Source organism: Halyomorpha halys, unplaced genomic scaffold (assembly GCF_000696795.3).
Source record: "Halyomorpha halys isolate HHAL.00 unplaced genomic scaffold, Hhal_1.1 Scaffold629.1, whole genome shotgun sequence".
In the NCBI taxonomy this organism is placed as follows: Eukaryota; Metazoa; Arthropoda; class Insecta; order Hemiptera; family Pentatomidae; genus Halyomorpha; species Halyomorpha halys.
The window spans coordinates 162,052-181,653 of record NW_027111602.1 but is presented as its reverse complement, the minus strand read 5'-3'; the positions used below and the strand labels follow the sequence as shown (position 1 = coordinate 181,653).

Here is a 19,602-nt window from a genome sequence, read left to right as displayed (position 1 = left end):
TATATATATCATGTGTGTATGTGTGTCACTATAAGAAATTCAATTTAATTAAAAGTAGTTTATATCAAATGCATTTCTCAATCAAAGTCAACGAAATATGAAAACAAGCAACAAATACTTATACATGAGGAGCTCCAATGTATTTTTTTGATTTTCTGACTTGATTAGTTTTGGAAAGGCATTACGAATTATTTTTGGTAGGAATTTAAATTTGAAGATTTTGTATAGTGCTTTTTGTCAATGATATATATAGAGCTTTGAAGTTGGTTGTTTGCTGCAAAATGAATTTTGATTAGATTTGATTTTTTCCTGAAATGGATATAATACAATTTCATCTAGATAAATTCCAAAATTTAACATTGAGTAATTTTTTGTTTAAATCATAATTCTGGAAGGTAACCTAATTAATAAAATGGTGCAATGTTTTATATAATCATTATTTTAAATATAATAATATTTTATGATCAACACTGGATTTATGAACAAAAATGTTAAACTTTTTTTCTGATGAATCCATGTAGCCTAAGAAAAATTTGATATATGATACATAGATAAGTTTAAGTATCTGGCGGTTTACGATATCCAGGTGAAATGGAAGCAAGGTTAACAGTAGAAAATGCTGGGGTTTTTTTGTTGTAAATCTAGTCAGCTCGAGCTTATTGTAATAAAACTGCATACTGTGACAATTCAACAACAAGTAAGTTTTGATAAACCCATATTTATTTAACATGTTTCAAAATTAGTTCAGCTTAATCAAATGTTGAAATGCTAAGAAAGTATTTAAGGTTTGATGATGTGTTTTTAATTGTAAGCAATTTAGGATGATTCTACTTGAAATTATTTTTAAGAGATAAAATGATTAAAAAATTACTTTGCATGTGGGATATTACATTAACAGAGACAAAAAAAATTGTATTAACAATGAATAGGTCTTATCATAAATTTAATGATAAAATATAATTTACATTTTAAGCCATTACGTACTGTATACTAAATTACTTATGTTAAAACACTACCTACAATAAGACAGAAGTCATTCAGGATGGTTATCTCCGGTTTTGTTGTACAAAAAGCTGGTAACAAATACATTGTAGAGAAATCTGGCTTGTTGATTATTTTCTGCAATTTCAATTTCAAATATATGAATTAATAAATCTATATAGAATATATGGTTAAGCTATAGCTGAATAACCGAACCCTAAAAATTTAATCAATAAGTATAATGTAGAAAACAAAAAATTAGAAAAATAAATATTTACTATATATAAAAATGATTGACCGTAACTGAATGTGAATGAGATGGTCGGGGATGTGGTCAAAAAGGAACAAAAATAGTTTTCAACTATTTATTTGCCGATGTTTCATTCCACTTTTCAGGGCTTCAACTTCATCCTAAAATCTTTTTTCTTGTATTTCACTCATATGTTACCTCTTTAACCATCATCTCCTCCCCACTCTGTATCTATCCTGTATCGTTTTCTTTCTTTGAACATGACAAGTGGGTGGTTCTGATTTGTTCTTTATTTATTTATTCTTTCTTGACCTTTATTTTTCATCTTATTTTCTTAGTTTTCCGTCTCTCAGCGTGTACAATTTTTGTTTTGATTTCTCTTATATCTACTTTTCTGTTTTTAAGTGTTATTACGTCTCCTGTTCCTTTCAAATCTAATACTCTATGTTATTTCTTTTTTATATATAATTATTGTTGTTCATCTTATTTTTCTTTCTTTTTTTCATTTTTATATAATTTATCACTTATATTTACACAATTTTTAATCCCACCTTAGTCTACTTTATTGTCATATTATTATCTAACATTGTCAACGTATTTTTAGTTGTTCTATATTCTTTTTAGCCCTAGTGAAGCTTGGCAAAGTGAGGTGAAATTTCGGCAAATAAATAGCTGAAAACTATTTGTTTTTTTCCTTTTTGACCACACCCTTCACTATTTTCTTCAAATATTTGCTAGTACAATTTTGACTTAAAAAGAGAAAAATTATAATGAATAGTAGAGATAAACCTTTTTTCATCATTTGAAATTTTAATACAAAACGTTTTTGGAAAAATTAATCAATAATAGTTTTAATAAAATAATTAATTCAAGTATAGTAATAAATTTGATTTATTTTTAACCAGGAAGTTGAAAAACATGCAATGAATGACTATTAGCAACTATTTGCATTATGAATAAAAAAAATCATATGATATTGGTTGTTTATTATGGTATAGTATGAATCAGAGCAGACTCCCGATAATTTTTTTTTCTTTCTTTTTTTATTTACATTATGTGAGCATGGTTAATTTCATGGTGTTAGCCATAGGCTACATACTACCTTAACTGGACTCATATCAACACCTTATAATGCCACAAGGCGATCAAAGGGAGAAGACACACTTAAGTATACATGATACATTTCATGTATTATGTATGTGTGAACTAATGTTATTTTTCTTAATGAAGGGTACGAAAAAGAGGAAATAAAAATAGATAAAACCATATGATATCTTGAGATGTATTTGTTCTAAAACATGATTATTCTAGCTGTGCTATGTTATTTTCCATAAGCTAGAATAATGAAAACATGATTACAGCTATTCCAAAATAGAACAGTAAGGAATATTTTAAGAGGTAGATTTATTTCGAGATTAAAAAAAGTAGATTGGCATGAAGAATTATTACTACTGTCAATCAAGGAATTTTCAACTCTTAAGATATAACAGCTATGACCCTAGACATAACAAATTTGGTGTCTCAATTTTTGAGCAACATCTATTCTAAATTGTTCAAGAAGATCACCATTATTTATGATCACTGTTCTCACAAGACTTCACTCATCAGGAGGCTCAAGCCTCATGCAATTTACAGGAGCCCAAGTTTAAACTGAGCTGGACTGACAGCCTATTTTTGTCTGTGAATGAATGTTTTGTAATATAGGCATTCCGTTGTTTCATGAAAAGAAGACAAATTGTTCTCAGGTACATGGTGGAACATTTTAAATGGGGCAAAGAGGTTCAATGTCTTTTTCAAGATCCTGTAATTTGGCGCAAAAGCTTCCTCCTTCTTACTCTGTAAGAAGTATTGAAACAAAGTCTAAAAAAAAATTTTGTCGTGGTACAGGGAATATTTCCTTATTGTAATTCTTTTAAGGTTTTTCATCCAGTGTAGGTCAATTCCAAATAGTATCCTCCTACATTATGCCAATCTGTCAAGATTATCCTTAATCCTCATTTGGAGGACCTACAAAGGACCAGATGAGCCTTTATGGCAAGATATGATATAGGCGAATTCATATAATTTGAAAATTTGTTTACAATAATACAATATTTGATATGCAAATAAATAACAAACAGATCTTAGTTATTCATTTCCTTAAGTATTTGTATATGGATACTAAAATAATCGTATCAATTTTTTAATAAATTAAAACCACATTTTATCTTATTTAAGATAATTTTTGATAACAAAAATTAATGCACGTAAAAATACCATAAATCACAAATTATTGGAAGTCTACTTCATAAAATGAAATATAAATAATTTATATAACAGGTAATATTAGTTGATAATAATTTAAGTGATTAAAAAAAGCAACAATTACGTTCAATACAGCCCCACATAAGCAACAACATGAATCAAACAGCCAATTGGTTAAAAAAAAAAATTGATCAGAGTCACTACATACTTGCTTCTTAAAATATTTTGTATTCCAACTATCATTTATTTAAAGTTATTTTATTTATATTTTTATTTTTAATTTTTAGGCATTACAACTTAAATTTTCAAAAACATCTAAAAATTCGGCAGAAAAGGTCAATAAAATAAACTAATATTTTAAACTTTATTGCCTTAAGTAATTCTCTCAATAAACTTAAATTTAATTATTTTGGTATTCTTGTTTGATTAAAAAATACTACAAATTTTTATTCATTGACTTGAAATGAAATTGAATCTTAAAAAAAAAAATTATAAAGGAAAGGAATATATTTAATGTTATTCAAAAAATATAAGTATGAACAGTATCTTTGAAAACAATTCAAAGCTATTCCCAAGATCAAATGTGACCCTCAGAAGTTAAACAAGCCGAAATTTAATTACAACCAGTAAAATCATTAACATATGCATACATACATTAATTGAATGTCAATATTATTGGTATATCTGTAAAAGTATACACCGTAATTCAGTTTTCATTAATTTAATTTATCTATTTGCAAAGAAAAAAAAATCTATAAATTTTAAATAAATCTAGTGTTGATCATAAAAATAAAATCAGAGTCTAGTTAAAAAAACAAACAAAATTAGTAAAGTTTGTCAAACATGTGTTGATTTCATCAAGTTATTGTTATATTTATGATCGAATCATATTTCAACTGCTTGTGTCTTAGCTCAATATATATATTTTCAAACTCTTCAAATTCTGTACAGTTTTCAACAATATACTGTTTTATAAAAAATGGTGTGGAAGTTTATAAGAACAGTAGATCCTTCACACCACAATTCACACGACAGTTAATTTTAGAAATGGGTTGAGACAAGAATATTGAAAATTATGAAAACTATAGAGCTTAGAAATATTTCATGAAATCCATACAACTTTTATTGTATAGCTAGTTGTTGGGAAACAGAGGCCGTTTGTAGCTAAGAAAAGAAGTTGTTGTTATCGCCTAAAAAAAGAAGTTGGAAAAAGCTTTGGCAATATCTTGAGTGAAAATGATTTGATATTGGACCCAAAAACCTAATCCACTCTATACCTCTTAGAAACTCTATATTAGCTCTTTTCAGGTATAAATCAAAACAAGAAAAAAACATATCAAATAGAGTAGAGAAAATGTGTATATTTGGCAGCTTTATTTTAAAAATTTTTATCATAAGGTATGATAAAATTATAAAACTTGTTATTTAGAATTATTATTACTAATCAGCCAAGAAATCACCATAGAAATATAAATAACAACAGTATAATTTAAAACCAATCAAATAATTATTAACTAATAACTTTAAGTAAGAATATTTAACAGATAAACCAGTTTTCAACAGTTTGTCAAGAAATATCATTCATAAATTTGATGAAAATTACTAAAAAAAAATGGGAATAATAATTTTTAAAAACAAAGCATATTATTCTAAATTGTGGTCTATTGAGCTCTCATTGTACAGAAAACTAAACTCTCAAAATATTTATTTTCCAGCTTGATCAACCAAATATAAAAAGAAAATCAATACTCAACAATATTAATTTCAGGGTGTCTACCAAAATTTTTTTTTTTTACCTAAATTAAACACATGGGTAGAATTAAATCACCAACTAAATTAGCTCTTGTAAAATTATCGATAAACACACTGTAATATGTATGATATGTCATATAATACTGATATATGTGCGTACATCACCATTATATAAAATTATCATGGCAAATAGTCTGATTTATGACAAAAAAGTCTCATTTACATCTCTTAGCTTGTAAAATTTCCTGACTCTTCCAGGATCAAAAAATTCCCTGACTTTTCCAGGTTTTTGAGGACCGAAAGACACCTTATATTTGCAATCTCAAAAATAAAGTTTGGCTACTTCTCAGCAACTATAGAGGTGGCTTGTATGTCCTAGTTGGTTTCTATAGTCCTGTTGTACTTTCCTATAACTAAGTAGGCTAGGAAAGCCCTTTTATAAATAATGGTAGTAATAACAAAAAGTTGAATGTATATGAAATATATATATATAACAATCATTCAACTTTCTTTTTTTTTTTTTTTGTGTGTGTAAATTAATTAAATATTGAAATATTATGATTTATTAAATTAGGAATTTTCAAAGCTATTTCTAAATAAAAAAACGTAAAAATATATCAATGACTTACTTCATAGTGGTGCTAAGTACATTTTCACAAGCTTTAAGAAAAAAATAATTAAAGGTTCTCCCTTTTATGGAAAATCACAATTTTTCCATCAATTTTTATGAAACAAAAAACCTTTAATTGTATGTTTTGTAAAGTTAACGGAAATGTACTTAGTACCACTGTGAAGTAAGCTGTTGATATCTAAAATAATTTGATGACTTTCAAGTAAAAAATGAGGAAAAAGTGTAGCATACTGTATTATTATTAACTGATGGAGTTTATCTTATACTATACTGATGCTTATGGAACTCATTTAATTTCTCAATAAGCCCCAATTTGTGCATTATTGATTATCAAAATGGAAAAGAAGTTCTCAAATTTTCAAAAAGTGCTTATATAATAAATTTTGATCAACTATATGTAGGATGAACATAGTGGGAATGTTGAGCTCTTATCAGGTAGGTTAAATTTTCTCTTATGAGAGTAAATGTCTATTTTATATACAAGGAGAAGATGGTTGGGGATGTGGTCAGAAAATAACCCAAATAAGTTTAAAAAACTTATTAAAGATTGTCAACGTTTCAGTCAGAATTTCCAGCCTTCATCAGGGCTACTTGTAGGAGATCGGAAATCTAAGTGAGCTCAGTGGCGTATGTGGTTAGACTCTGAGAGTCTTACCTAAGAGTCTATTTAATAATGAATAGAAAGAATAAATCTAAATTTTCTTATTTGTGCAGAAAGAAGTTAGTAACCCCATCTGTAAACAAAAAACTGTCATGAATGAAAAAAAGAAGCTTATAGTAAACCTGCAATTTGAAGCTCTATCATTTATTGTTTATTTCTACACTTTTTTTCTGCAAAGGTCACTTTAAAAGCTATCATCACCATTTACTGCTCTCAACTCTTATTTTTAAAACTCAGATACATGTAATCTGAGCCGCTTAGTTTTCCACAACAGTAGCTTATATGGACTCGGGGGACCTCAAAATGTATATTTCTGTGAAAAAAAGAATTCAAAATTTTGGACAATCACAATACTTTCCCATACTATATATTATATATAGGTAAGTAAAAATAAAAATAGTTGAAGAATGAGATATAACAGAAAAAAGGCATAATTATGAGGAAAAAACTAAGAATTGAACAGAAATGCACAGGTGCAAAAAGGATGTTAAATGAAAACAGCCACTTAAGAATGATAATATTCAATTAGAATAAAAATTCCAGGTCTAACATCTCTATAGTTCTAACTGCTATAGCAAAAACTTTTACTGATTAACTACTACTTTGTTGGTTCTTTGGAGATGATTTCATTTCCTGACATCAGTCTGCTTCTTCTGAATTTATAGCAACCCAGTTATTCTGAGTTTGAATGAATCTGTCCCATCTCTGTCATAGTTAAAGAGTTGTGATTATTTTTCCTTCTCCTTTTTTAATTTTTAAAATTTAATGTTCTGCTCTATGTTAGTTATTTTCTCTGATTTTTATCAAGCTAAAATAACTTATTTTTTATGAGAAAAAATATGCTTTAAAAATTTTAAAGAATTAACTCTTTATTGGAAAATCCTAGGAGGATCTTTGAACCACTGGGTCTTCTCTTCTAATACAAATCTGCACATACAATTTTACTTTTATACTGGATTTAGTAACTTAAATATTTGATACAATTTTAGAATAAAATATATTTGTCAATGATTTTTTAATAGTTTAATAAAATTGAATACAATTATTTTTATAGATGCACACTTTTTCCTATAAAATTAAAAATATTTCGATCAGATACTAATAATATTATTGTAAAAGAAGAAAATAATATTATTAATGTAATATAGAAATACAATGAATTATCTTATAGTTTTCCTTAACTCATCATGTAATAAATGTACAAATTATATTTTACCTTCATGCACACCATATCTCCCAATCATCATCAGTACTGCGGCTGGTGCAGAAAAAGAGCGTTAAACATGCATAGCTAAAGGGTTGTGGTTATTTTTCCTTCTCCTTTTTGTATTTTTAAAATTTTATGTTAATGGCACATTTTAATTGACTTCTGTTCTATATTATTTCTCTCTTATTTAATACCATGCTAAAATCATTTATTTTCCATGCGAAAAAAATGATCCTTTAAGAATTTTTTTACCATGAGCTCCATATTATTTAATAATTTAAAAGAAATCCATTACAAATGCAAGCATAGTCAGATGATTTTAACATGCAGGTTTTTCATGGAAAACACAAGAAAAAACAAAGAAAGATAAAACATTAAACTCTACAGTGATTGGCAATTCAATTCCTTCACTAACAGTAGCACTATTTATTTTAGCTAAAACTATCAACTATTTAAATCAAGAAGCACTAGGAAAAAAAGCTTTCTAATAGTTAAACTGTGTGTGTATTTATCTTTTAGCTAATCTCTCATCTGCTACGCACATACTAACCCTAATACTAGAATTCTGCTGCATTTTTTTTTTTTTTAATTTATCAGCTTTTAAATAATGATCGCTATTTCGAACGTTACTGCCTACCCTATTTCGCCTATTCATTTTATTCCTTTACACACTAAATAAGATAAAAATAAATTACTAAACAACAGCGCTTCTACATTTGAAATACTTTGTTGGGTTACTTTCATATCAAATTAATAAAAAAAAAAATTAAAATATTTAACTATCCTTTAATTGTAGATTTATAAATACATTTCACAATTAACTGCTAAAATATACAAATTTATAAAACAGTAAATTTTACAATACAGGTATACAAATAAAAGCTATTATGATATAAATATTTAATATATATATAATTTACATTTAACAAATATTAATTACTTGTATATATATATATTTGCGCAATATTCATAAATTTTTTTAATAGCAACATTTATATCTTAAATATCATAAAAATATAATCTATACAAGATATGTATCATTACTATAATGAATACATGAGCTATTTATTTTGTATAGGTACAGTTTAAAAATACGGTAGTGCTCTATATTATATTATGTAAGTCTATTGTACTACACCAATCAGCAAAATTATAGCCTAACCAGTCTTTTATTATTTAGTGGTTATTCAAAAGAGATAACTTATGTAGCTTTGTAAAAAATAAATAACTAAAATAAGCCTTAAACAAAAATTGTCTTAATTATAATACAAGAGGTGATCCTAAACTAGGACTGAAAATTGAATATGGATTGCACATTATCTGGCTTCAAAGGATTTCAGTAAATCTCTGAATCAGATACCCAGATATTAGAAGCAAAATTAGAAAATCAGATTTTGAAATCTTATTCAAGTAATGAAATATTTATTTAAAAAAATAGTTTTAACTTGTTAGTAAAATTATAAATTGATATTATTTAAACAGATATATAACAATATTAATCTATTGATTATTAATTTACTCATTGTTTTTTAAAAACTAGAAATTCTTAAAAATTATGTTATTCTTCTTAAAATTATATTCTTCTTGAAATTAACGCACTAAATAAAGTAATAGCTTATCCAAATAAATTTCATTTTTGGTAAATAATAAATAGCTCGATTCTATATGTTTGTATTTTGAAATATCAATTTCCTATTCCTAAATTCAATCAAAACAATTAACAAAATTTATTGATAATATCAACAAATTAAATTAAATTTAATTAATGATTCAATATGAAGTGATCATTAACGAGAAACTACTGTAGAGCAAGAAGGACTATCTTTTCATTGTGATGATAAACAAAAAATATTCACAATGATTACCCTTATCAACATCCACCTCATTATGTGAGGTGACAGAAGATCTGAAACCACAAACTTATCTTCTCTCAAATGATTATTATTTTATATAAGAAGGTTTTGTTTTTATTTCATGAAGGAATATGAGGATAATTTTTTTTTTACTTAAGTTCAAGCTTAGAGTTTATTTCTAATTTGTAGTTTTGTGAAATAATTATTTAATAGGATGAAAAATATAACATTTCTTTGAAGAACATATCTTTAAAATAAAAATATCGGCCAATCATGCCTATAAAGACTAAAATATTATGTTAGTATCAAATAAGTTGATCATAATGCACAAATAGTTTTGCTGATTTACTGACTGAAACAGTTCTAAAAATATATGTATATAAAGGTTTATACTCATAATAACAATAATAAGTTTCATATAAATTTTAAGATTTATCCATTACCTTGAATATAATTCACATTCTAAACACAATCAGAACATAAGACAAAGAAAAAACTTTAAAAGTTTAAAATTAATAAAATATACGTGGATTCTGAAAAATAGTTTCATCCCAGATTACGTTAATTGAATATCCACTAAGTACAAACTTAAGCACTAATTTTGCTGAGCATTGTAGTATCAAATTCTCTTTATATTAGGTCACTTGACATTTGAACACATGAGGGGTTGGAAACAGATTCCAACCAAAAGACTAAAATATTTATTCTTAGTTTTTATTCACTTTATTCTTTTATTGTACATAATTATGTCTTCTATACTCTATACTTATCTAGTGTAGAGTACATTTTATTTGTAAGGTTTATTGTTTTCAATTTTCAAAAATTAATAAATAAATGTAATGTATTTAAAATGTGGCAGAGTACAATTTTTAACTGCTGTTCGTATATGATTAAAGCAATTTAGAGAAAGAATCGAATATTATAAGTAAAAAATAAAATTGTGTGTAATAAAGTTGCTCAAACTCTTGTTTCCCACTCAAATTTAGAAGCTCCTCTAGAATCAAATCCCTCATTTAGTCTATCATCCAAACAGCCTGCTTCATTATATCTGGAAGCAGATAAAACGAAAACCCATTTTAGTCTATTCAATAGTAAAGAAAATACATATTTCTTTTTTTTTTCTCTGAGAGAGTGCTCAACGCGGTGTGATATTTCTTGTGTGTGTTCGTTCCCTAACATTTGCAAGTTCGAAAGCAGTGTTAAAAATTAGTGCTGTGAGTGCATTTCAGTTAAGCAGAAATAGAACACGAATTATTAGCTAAGATTACAAAATCAAAACCAAAAAATCATTAACGTCAACCTTACCTGTGTTCCCTGTGGGATGGAGCAGGTGAGGTATTGTCGGTTGAAGTAGAGTGTGATCTCCTTCCCCTGTAATTGAAATTAGAACTTGATTAACAAGAATAGAGAAAAAAATAATTTATTAACACTGCATATAACTTTTTCTGGATACACATAAATATATATTGCAAATTTTATAACTTATCTACAAATTCACTAACAAATAAAATACTCATATCTTTTATACTTTCACTTATCTAAATATTTTTCATTATTAAATATTTGGTAAATCAAACTAAAACACAATGGAAGAACAGTTGTTCATGTTATATATATTTTTTACTTAATTCCATTCTTTTTTTTTCCTTCTATCCATATCTTTCTCCACACTTTTTCTAATTTATATCTTACTGTCCATTTATTCAATAGTTTGAAGTGAATTAAATACGAAACAATTTAAGAGAAATAGTGAAATAATTAAGATTCTGAACCAATATTTCTTAATTAAATTTTTTTGTCATATTCTGAAACTAAATCATTGATTTTATTACATTTTTTCAATTTAAGAACTTGTAGCTACATTTCACGGGATTTCCAGCTCCCAAAAATAAAACTGCATTTCCAGAGAAATATCTTTATGATTTAAGTTAAAACATAAAACTAATTTTCCAGAACAATGATCAGTTCTATCTAGACTTGTAGATTAGTTAAAAGTAGAGCAGAGTCAAGCTTGGAAAGTATCTGAGTAGATGTCTGCTTCAGGGAAGTTTTTTTTAAATGAAGACAATATAGATAGTCAGCTAGTGTTTGATGTAAACTAACATTTGCAAGATTATGAAGCCAAAGGTTCTTACAGGTTTATCATATACCAAAGGTAGGGCTTAAGACCAAAAGTTGCAGAAAGGAAAAGGATTAAAGTAATATAGCCTTTTACAATATAGTATCAGGGTGACCAAATATTTTGTAATAATCCTAAAAAAGACCAAGATTGTGTCATCCATTAAGAAGATATGGTAAGATTAATTATTACAGTATCTTGAAGCCATAGTGACCAAAAGTATTTTAGTGTCACCTTAGCAACCTCGAGTCAGAAGCATAGTCAGCTTGAAATTTATTTTATGGTGGACCCATGGAATGAATGCAAACCCTCCCACCCTGACTAGAATCAAAATTATATTAGATAACAACCTTGTATGCCAGAAATGGCCAAGTAGGAGGAAAATAAAAAAAGGTAAACCCTGTCTCGAACTATTTAAAATATAATTTTGTTGGCATAAATAATTGATTCTATCAACAATCATCGATTTCCCTTCCAGCAAATGATTAATGAGTAATCCCAGTTGAATGTATAAGCAGAAGTAGGTAAATGTAGCCATATTTATTTTTTCTGAGTGGTAATATTGGGAGGATAAAGGTCTGCCTTTAGCCTCCCTCCTCCTTGCCGTGGAACGAACAAGCTTATTATAACAAAGTAAAACAAATAAGGATACTATTAATATATGATAAAAGAATGATTGGTAATACTATATTAATTATGAATACCTTCTAGTTTTCTGCTGTCTCTTGACTTCTGTGAGTAAAGCAAGAGTAGAAGCTGTCAAATGGGCATGATACACCTGCTGGACATACACATTTTTAATAAAATATCATTTATTTACTTTTACATAATGAAATTAATCTCATTAAAGAGTGATAAAAAAAGTATATACCATTTCTACTTTACCCATGTATAAATTTTCAGTATACTTTTTATTGAATAAGTTTTTTTTTAAATAAAATTATTGATATGATAATGATATAATAGGCTAACAGCAGTAGAAAACTGAAACATAGAATATTATTTATTTGCTATATTTATTTTTATTCCAAATTGTTTTTTAGGCTCAAGTCATATTAAATGAATTCCCTTTCCCCATCATTCAATTAGTTAGGCTTGTATTCAAAATAGCTAAAAATCTTATTCTTTTGTTTAAGAAAAAATCAAGTAATTTACAAAATTATAAAAAAAAGTAAGTTATCGTAATTTGTAAATAAATTTGTTTTTCCATAATGCTCTCATAATTCTGAACTTTAAGATCCTAAGCTATTCCAATATCTCTCATAGTAACATTTACGTGAATATGAGGGGTTTTGCTAAATAACTTAACTTAACTTAACTTTCGTTCAGGCACAGGTTTATTGTAAAAAATATTACCTTCGCAAAAATATCACTTGATTACATTTACTTCTAAACTGATGATATAGTAAATAAATATAATTTCATAAAAAGTAAACTCACTGGCAAAGAAGTAGCTCTCATTTCTCTTAAATCAATATTCCTGAAAAATTCACATAGGAGAAGCTCTTCTATGGACGGAACCCTTTGTTTGGGGTTGTTGAATATAAACTCCAAAACTTCAACTACCTGTTGTAAAAAATATTAAATAAGTTAACACATAAATTTAAAAAAAAACTCTATTTTATATATTTAGTAGATTAATTCATTAAAATAATAGAATTATCAAGTTTGATGGAGACTGGGCCTCATTGAATCAATCTTTTGTTTTTCTCTTGATACTCATGATTATAATACTTCTTATTTTAATGTTAAATAATATTATAACAGAGGCACATCTCCACAATGGGGAGGATAAAAAAGTAGACAGGTTAAGTTAAGGAATCCCCTCTGTTATAAGGTTGTCATTATCAGCAGAATCATAAGCTCTGGTTACGATCTTTTGGACATTGTAAACTGGCATGGAAGAGTTATATTCAGAAAATAGGTATTATGAGTCTTAGTACTAAAACTCCCTCTGTCAACCAGAATTATAATATAAATAAATATTTACAATATTACTCATTTATAATTATATATATAATAGTTATTTATAATATAACTATAATATTTATAAACATCTATAATATAAATAATATTTAAATAAAATATATAAAAGATTAAGAAGTAGAATAAGTCAGGATCTTAGTTGAACTTGTGTGTTTCATTTTGTGTCCTACTTTACCTTTTTTTAAAAGTTTTACCCTCGACTCATCATAACTTTATATATATATGTATATATTATTTTGCTAAGCACTGATAAAGACTTTACAACTTAGATTGAAGCATTTCCATTATTAAAAGAGGTTTTATACTTATTGTAGGTGTCCTCTATTGACTGTATCCAAACCAATTTCTTCTTTATGTCTATTGTCAACGTTATCTCCACTCAAAGTAAAAAATGGTTTAGGAAATCAGGAAAAAAACATATTCATACATAAAATTTATTTAGACTTACTCCATCAAATATTACAAAATGTTTTATTCATGATTCAATTGATAGAAACAATAAGTAAAAATTATAACTAAATATTATAAAGAATGATTACAAATTTTAAGTATGTACCTGAGGATAATTTACAATATCAAGTAAATTGGCCGGAGTGGGTACAGCTACAGTAAGTTCATAACCAGCGCACATTTCAAAAAGCACATGACCTGAAAATTAAATTAAATGTTAATCTGTAAATTAAATACATTTTTATGAATAAAATATAAAGATAATTGGTATAAAACATTTACAATGTCACTAATTAAAAATAATTTGTTTAAGAATTGCATTTAGGGCTATTAATTTCCAATTTATATAAAATGTTTAGCTCTGCGGTATCATTATTATGTCTAAACATCAGATTTTATGTCTCATTATACTAATTAAACAAGTATTCATTGACTATATAATCCCTTAAATTCATATAATCAGAACTAAGAGCTTTTCTTTAGTAAATCTTTATTTTCTTTCTTTGCTGTATATTCAAGCTGTCATAGGTTGCTCAAGCTATCAAGTGGAGAGATTTATTTTCATGTTTAGTTCAAAGTCACTTTATAGAATAGAACAACCTACATCCTCAAATTAAGATATTTCAATATTTTTTAGATTTTGATTGATGTTTATATAATTGAATAGATCATCTGTTGAGGTCACTAAAAACTGGGATATATAATGTTGATGAAGGTTTTATAATCTACAATGATCACGGATTTCCACAATAAGTCATTTAAATTAAACTTCAATTTTTATACATGGTTAATTGTATTATGAAGTAAATACAATGGAAGTTTGACAGTGTTCATGGAACTTATACATGTTTTTAAAAAAATTATGCTATATTCAAAAGATAATTCATAAATTACCAAAGAGAATCACATCTACAACTGAAGATTCAGAACGAAAAGCTTTAGCAATTATGGGATAGATGCGAGAAGTATAACCAAACAGAACATTTTCAAGGCCACTCAACCTGCAACAAAAAAAATAATGGTAAAAAATAAATACATTCTATCATAATATTGTCAATAATAGATTTTTGAACAAAAGGTAAAGCATCATATATTACTCCATATATTTTGTAATAATGATATGAAGGCCAACTTAGAAACAGTAGGTGAATTAAATGAACAAGCACGAGGAGTAATTTTCATTCTCTGGCTCTCAGAATTTCAAAATTAATTAAACTGTAAATAGTTTTTTAACTGAGCTACATTAAGTATTTCATAGTTATTAGTAGATTTGCTTGTATTGAAGCGGAGAGGCCAAATAGAAAAAATGATATTAGATAATGCTTTTTAACTCATATCGGCACTTAAGCTGTAATACCTAGTAACTTTGAAAAATTTCAGTACAAAATATTCCATGTATTCTCAAATTACAAAGATAAGAATTGTAAATTGACACATTGGTCAAACTGGAATTCTAAAAAATGGGTTATTATCGACTGGGGGCGAGTTAACTGTTTTTAACGATTTTGCATCCCCATAAATGGAGTTTATTATCATACAACTCAGGATGAATAGATGAATATGATTTACTACTGTGCATATACATAAAAAAAAAATAAATAAAAGCTTGATTGTTGTAAGCACATAATAAGGACTTACAATTTAAAGAAAGAAAATATTAGAGCAGGGCTGATTTTTCTTTAAAAATCATAAGTGCAATGCAAATTTTACAATAAAATATGTTGATATCTCAATGCTATCAACAATTTGTAAAGTACTGACTATTTTAAAATCACTCACATATTTACAGTAGTCTGAAGGAAGATTATTTATTGTTTAAAATATTAAACATATATTTTTCATAAAAATAATCTTTTTTTTTTTTAAATTAAAATCAAGTGACAGCAAAAAAAAGGGGGGGCAATAGTTCACAAAACCAGCTCCAAAGGTTATTTATTGGTCTGCTCCAATACTACACCCATTATTTCTCTTAACTGCTCTACTGATAGTCTCCAGTTTTCCAGGAATTAGAAAATACGTTTCGAAGAGCCGTCTATACTCCATTGCGGACTATCACTAATCCTAACTAATTAAAACCTAGGGGGTTCGGATAAGCAAAAATTCGGATTACCAAATAAGAAAAAAAGGTCACCTCATAAATAACAAATCAATTTAATAACAACAATTATATGTAAATGTATTTACATAAAAATATTTATACAATAATTAATCATTGTTCAGAAATTTATTTTTAAACTAATTTCTGGTGAAATAATAAAAAAAATTTGTTTGTTTTGAACTCGAAATCGCCACTAAGAAATACCCGAAATGGTAGAAAGTGTTGAAAAGCTAATAAAACGTACATTAGAAAACAATCTTTTTGTTTGTACATACTAATGTAGTATAATTATAAGTATTCACGGTGAAGTATGTGTGTAACGTTTAGTTATAATCTAATTATAAGTATTTTTAGTATAGGGCGTTTTTTTAAGCCCGATAGAACTTGAAATTGTAAAAAATAACACAAAAAATTAAATTGTAATCAAAATTTTTTTTTTATTCGAAAGATCAATACGTGACATTAACATTTGAAAATGATTTCGGGCATATGGGCACCGCGGCTGTTCTTGACGAAGCGCATTCTGGACGTCCAATTTTGGGCCACTTTTTCGAGCACTGCTGGCCGTATGTCACGAATAACACGAACAATGCCGGCCTCCAAGGCGTCATTTGTTGCTGGTTTATCAGCATAAACCAGTGACTTCACGTAGCCCCACAGGAAATAATCGAGAGGTGTCAAATCGCACGACCATATGCGGCAATTTTGCTTATTAACAAACCCGTTAAGCCAAAAATGCGCCTCATCGCTGAACACAATTTTACAGAATGCGCTTCGTCAAGAACAGCCGCGGTGCCCATATGCCCGAAATCATTTTCAAATGTTAATGTCACGTATTGATCTTTCGAATAAAAAAAAATTTTTGATTACAATTTAATTTTTTGTGTTATTTTTTACAATTTCAAGTTCTATCGGGCTTAAAAAAACACCCTATATCAGATAGGTCTTATAGCGGACTACTAACTTGAAAGCGGATTTTCCTCCGCTTTTCTCATTTTCTTTTCTCATGTACCTTTAATTTTGTTTTTCCGAAATAATTAGCTGGCTCAAATTTTTATAAGTAATAAAAACTGGATAAATAAAAATTATATGATAATTAGTTTAAGGAGGTAAGAGGAAAATTATTTTTTCCAAAGTAAAAAACCATTTCCGGAAATGAGTTGTAGTACAGACTATTACTATCAAAAACCCAATTACTCAAATTATCTAATTTCTCCCCTAAGCTTACTTAAGCCCCACGACTTAAATAAACTCGGTAGCCCTAGAACTAAAGGGTATCGATCATGGAAAGTTAAGAGGAGAGAGTGTCCTCCAAGTAATTAGATAGTTGCAGGCTCTATGACTTTATTCGTAATTCCTTTTACTCTAAGGAATGCTCCTACACAACTTCCCCAATTTATACTCTTGCGGTTCCAACTTAGGAGGTATAAATCTTTCCTAAAAGACTTCAAATAATGAGATATAGGGAATTTTCAACTTATTTATTATTGTACATATTTATTTTCATTATCAAAATTCATTTATTACACGTTCTTTTATATATTTCATATTACTTTATTTAAAGTAGTTTTTTTTTTTTTACAGACAAATTTTTAGTTTAGTAACCATAATTGGATTTTTAAACTTTAAACTAGGCTCTTACCATAAATTCTTCACTTAAAAAATGTTATAATTTTTTTTCTTAGTTACGTAGAAAGTTTTTATTAAATCAATGATAAAAAAATACAGGACCTTTTCTTTTTTTACGGCACCTACTTGATAATTTTTTTCATTTTAATCTCACCGTTTAAATTTTATGTATTTTCCACCAGTAAAATCCATTTAAACATTTACTACCTTTATTATCAATAATCACTAATCATGACTAGACATGGTGTTTTTGTGATTAAAAACATTACATTTTGTATATCTCCTACTATAATAGGAATACAAAATCATACTGTATATTAGTCAAAAAATAATAAAAATCATTCATTCTTATTTAATTTCATGGGCAGCTTATTGTTTGAAATTTACGCTTAGTTATAGAATAAAAAAATTTGTCTGACGTGTTAATAAAATTATGAAACAAATTTTTTATAGCAAAAATATTTCTATTTTTACTAAATTTCGTAAACATGGTTCCAAACTGAAAATAAATCGCAGTATGCAACGTGCACTAGCCCAAGCAGCTTCCACGTGGAGACAATTATCTCAAACTACTAAGTTCTAAAATGAAATACTTGCCTATCTCATTTATATTACACTAGCTAACCCTACGAAACTTTGTGCGACTGGACTACAGGGCCCTGTTTCATAATGAAAGCTAATAGTATTAGTTCAAAATACAACTATCGAAACAACGTGGTAATTACACTAACACTTTTTTTCGTAATAGGGAGGACTGTTAGTGATATTACAAGAGTTAAAAACTGCTAAAGTACTAGTTACTATTGTACAAGTCAGTGTAATTGTTATAAGTTAAATCGACAAGACTAATAGTATTAGTTTGTACTTTATTATGAAACAGGCTCCAGGTGTCCACCGAAAAATAACCTGTACCCAATAAGGGTAAACAACTCATTGTTTTTGTAACCTCCCAGTTAAAATGATCCCTGGAAACTGCAGTTTAATCCTAGTGGATCTTCTAGGATGATCTGGCGAAAGGGACCTGAAAATAATACTAATTGGCACCAAGTCACTGGAGCCTTCAGAGGAAGAATTATGGAAGGGTCAGTAAGTACCCATTTTGGGCTCCTCTACAGGTACTGTACACTAAGTATTTGACCTGAGAATGGTTCCAGGTATTGCTTTTGCAGTTTACATGTCCTTCTGTCAAACCGTGAGAATCCCTATTTCTTAGTTTTAGTAGTCAGTTCTCGGGTTACAACGTGGTTCTGTTCCTTTACCTACACCGAAGTGATCTCATTCAGAAAATAAATTTAACACCAAATTGTTTAAGCAAAAATAGTTTCTTTGTTAAACGTGCTCATAAGGAAATTATCACATGATTTATTTTATTTGGATATAAAATTTATTCATATTCATCGTTAGGTACTGAGTACTGACAGAACTTTGGATGATCGCATCAACCGGATTTTAGACGAAATCGATTGGATGATGATGTTTCACACTAGGAGTGTACAACATTAAAAAAAACAAAAAAAAACACAACTATAAACTGTTGTGTATATTATAGTGTATACCATGTATGTGTAATGTATATATGTTCGATAACGGATTGATAAGTATGCTGTGTGAGAGTGCAACCTAATGTATTTAGGCAGCATAGATAAATAAGTAAAGTATTTCTCTCTCTCTCTCTATCTCTCTCTCTCTCTCTCTCTCTCTCTCTCTCTCTCTCTCTCTCTCTCTCTCTATATATATATAT

General features: G+C 27.6%; 1 protein-coding gene across 7 annotated transcripts in view; it reads right to left on the bottom strand.

The window, feature by feature from the left end:
* Positions 1 to 19,602, bottom strand: part of Slob (Slowpoke binding protein) — a 73,812-nt gene that overhangs the window by 8,197 nt on the left and 46,013 nt on the right. For 3 of the 7 annotated variants that reach the window (XM_067049652.1, XM_014427302.3, XM_067049654.1), the window contains exons 5-9: positions 15,029 to 15,135; positions 14,241 to 14,332; positions 13,139 to 13,264; positions 12,403 to 12,479; positions 10,885 to 10,950 (exon numbers count right to left, since the gene is read on the bottom strand). In XM_067049652.1, coding sequence (XP_066905753.1) covers positions 10,885 to 10,950; positions 12,403 to 12,479; positions 13,139 to 13,264; positions 14,241 to 14,332; positions 15,029 to 15,135 — 468 coding nt within the window. Of the gene's footprint in view, positions 1 to 1,020; positions 1,120 to 8,523; positions 10,628 to 10,884; positions 10,951 to 12,402; positions 12,480 to 13,138; positions 13,265 to 14,240; positions 14,333 to 15,028; positions 15,136 to 19,602 lie in introns of those variants that run through there. The other 4 variants (XM_067049653.1, XM_014427303.3, XR_010843997.1 and 1 more) reach the window with 3 other exon arrangements.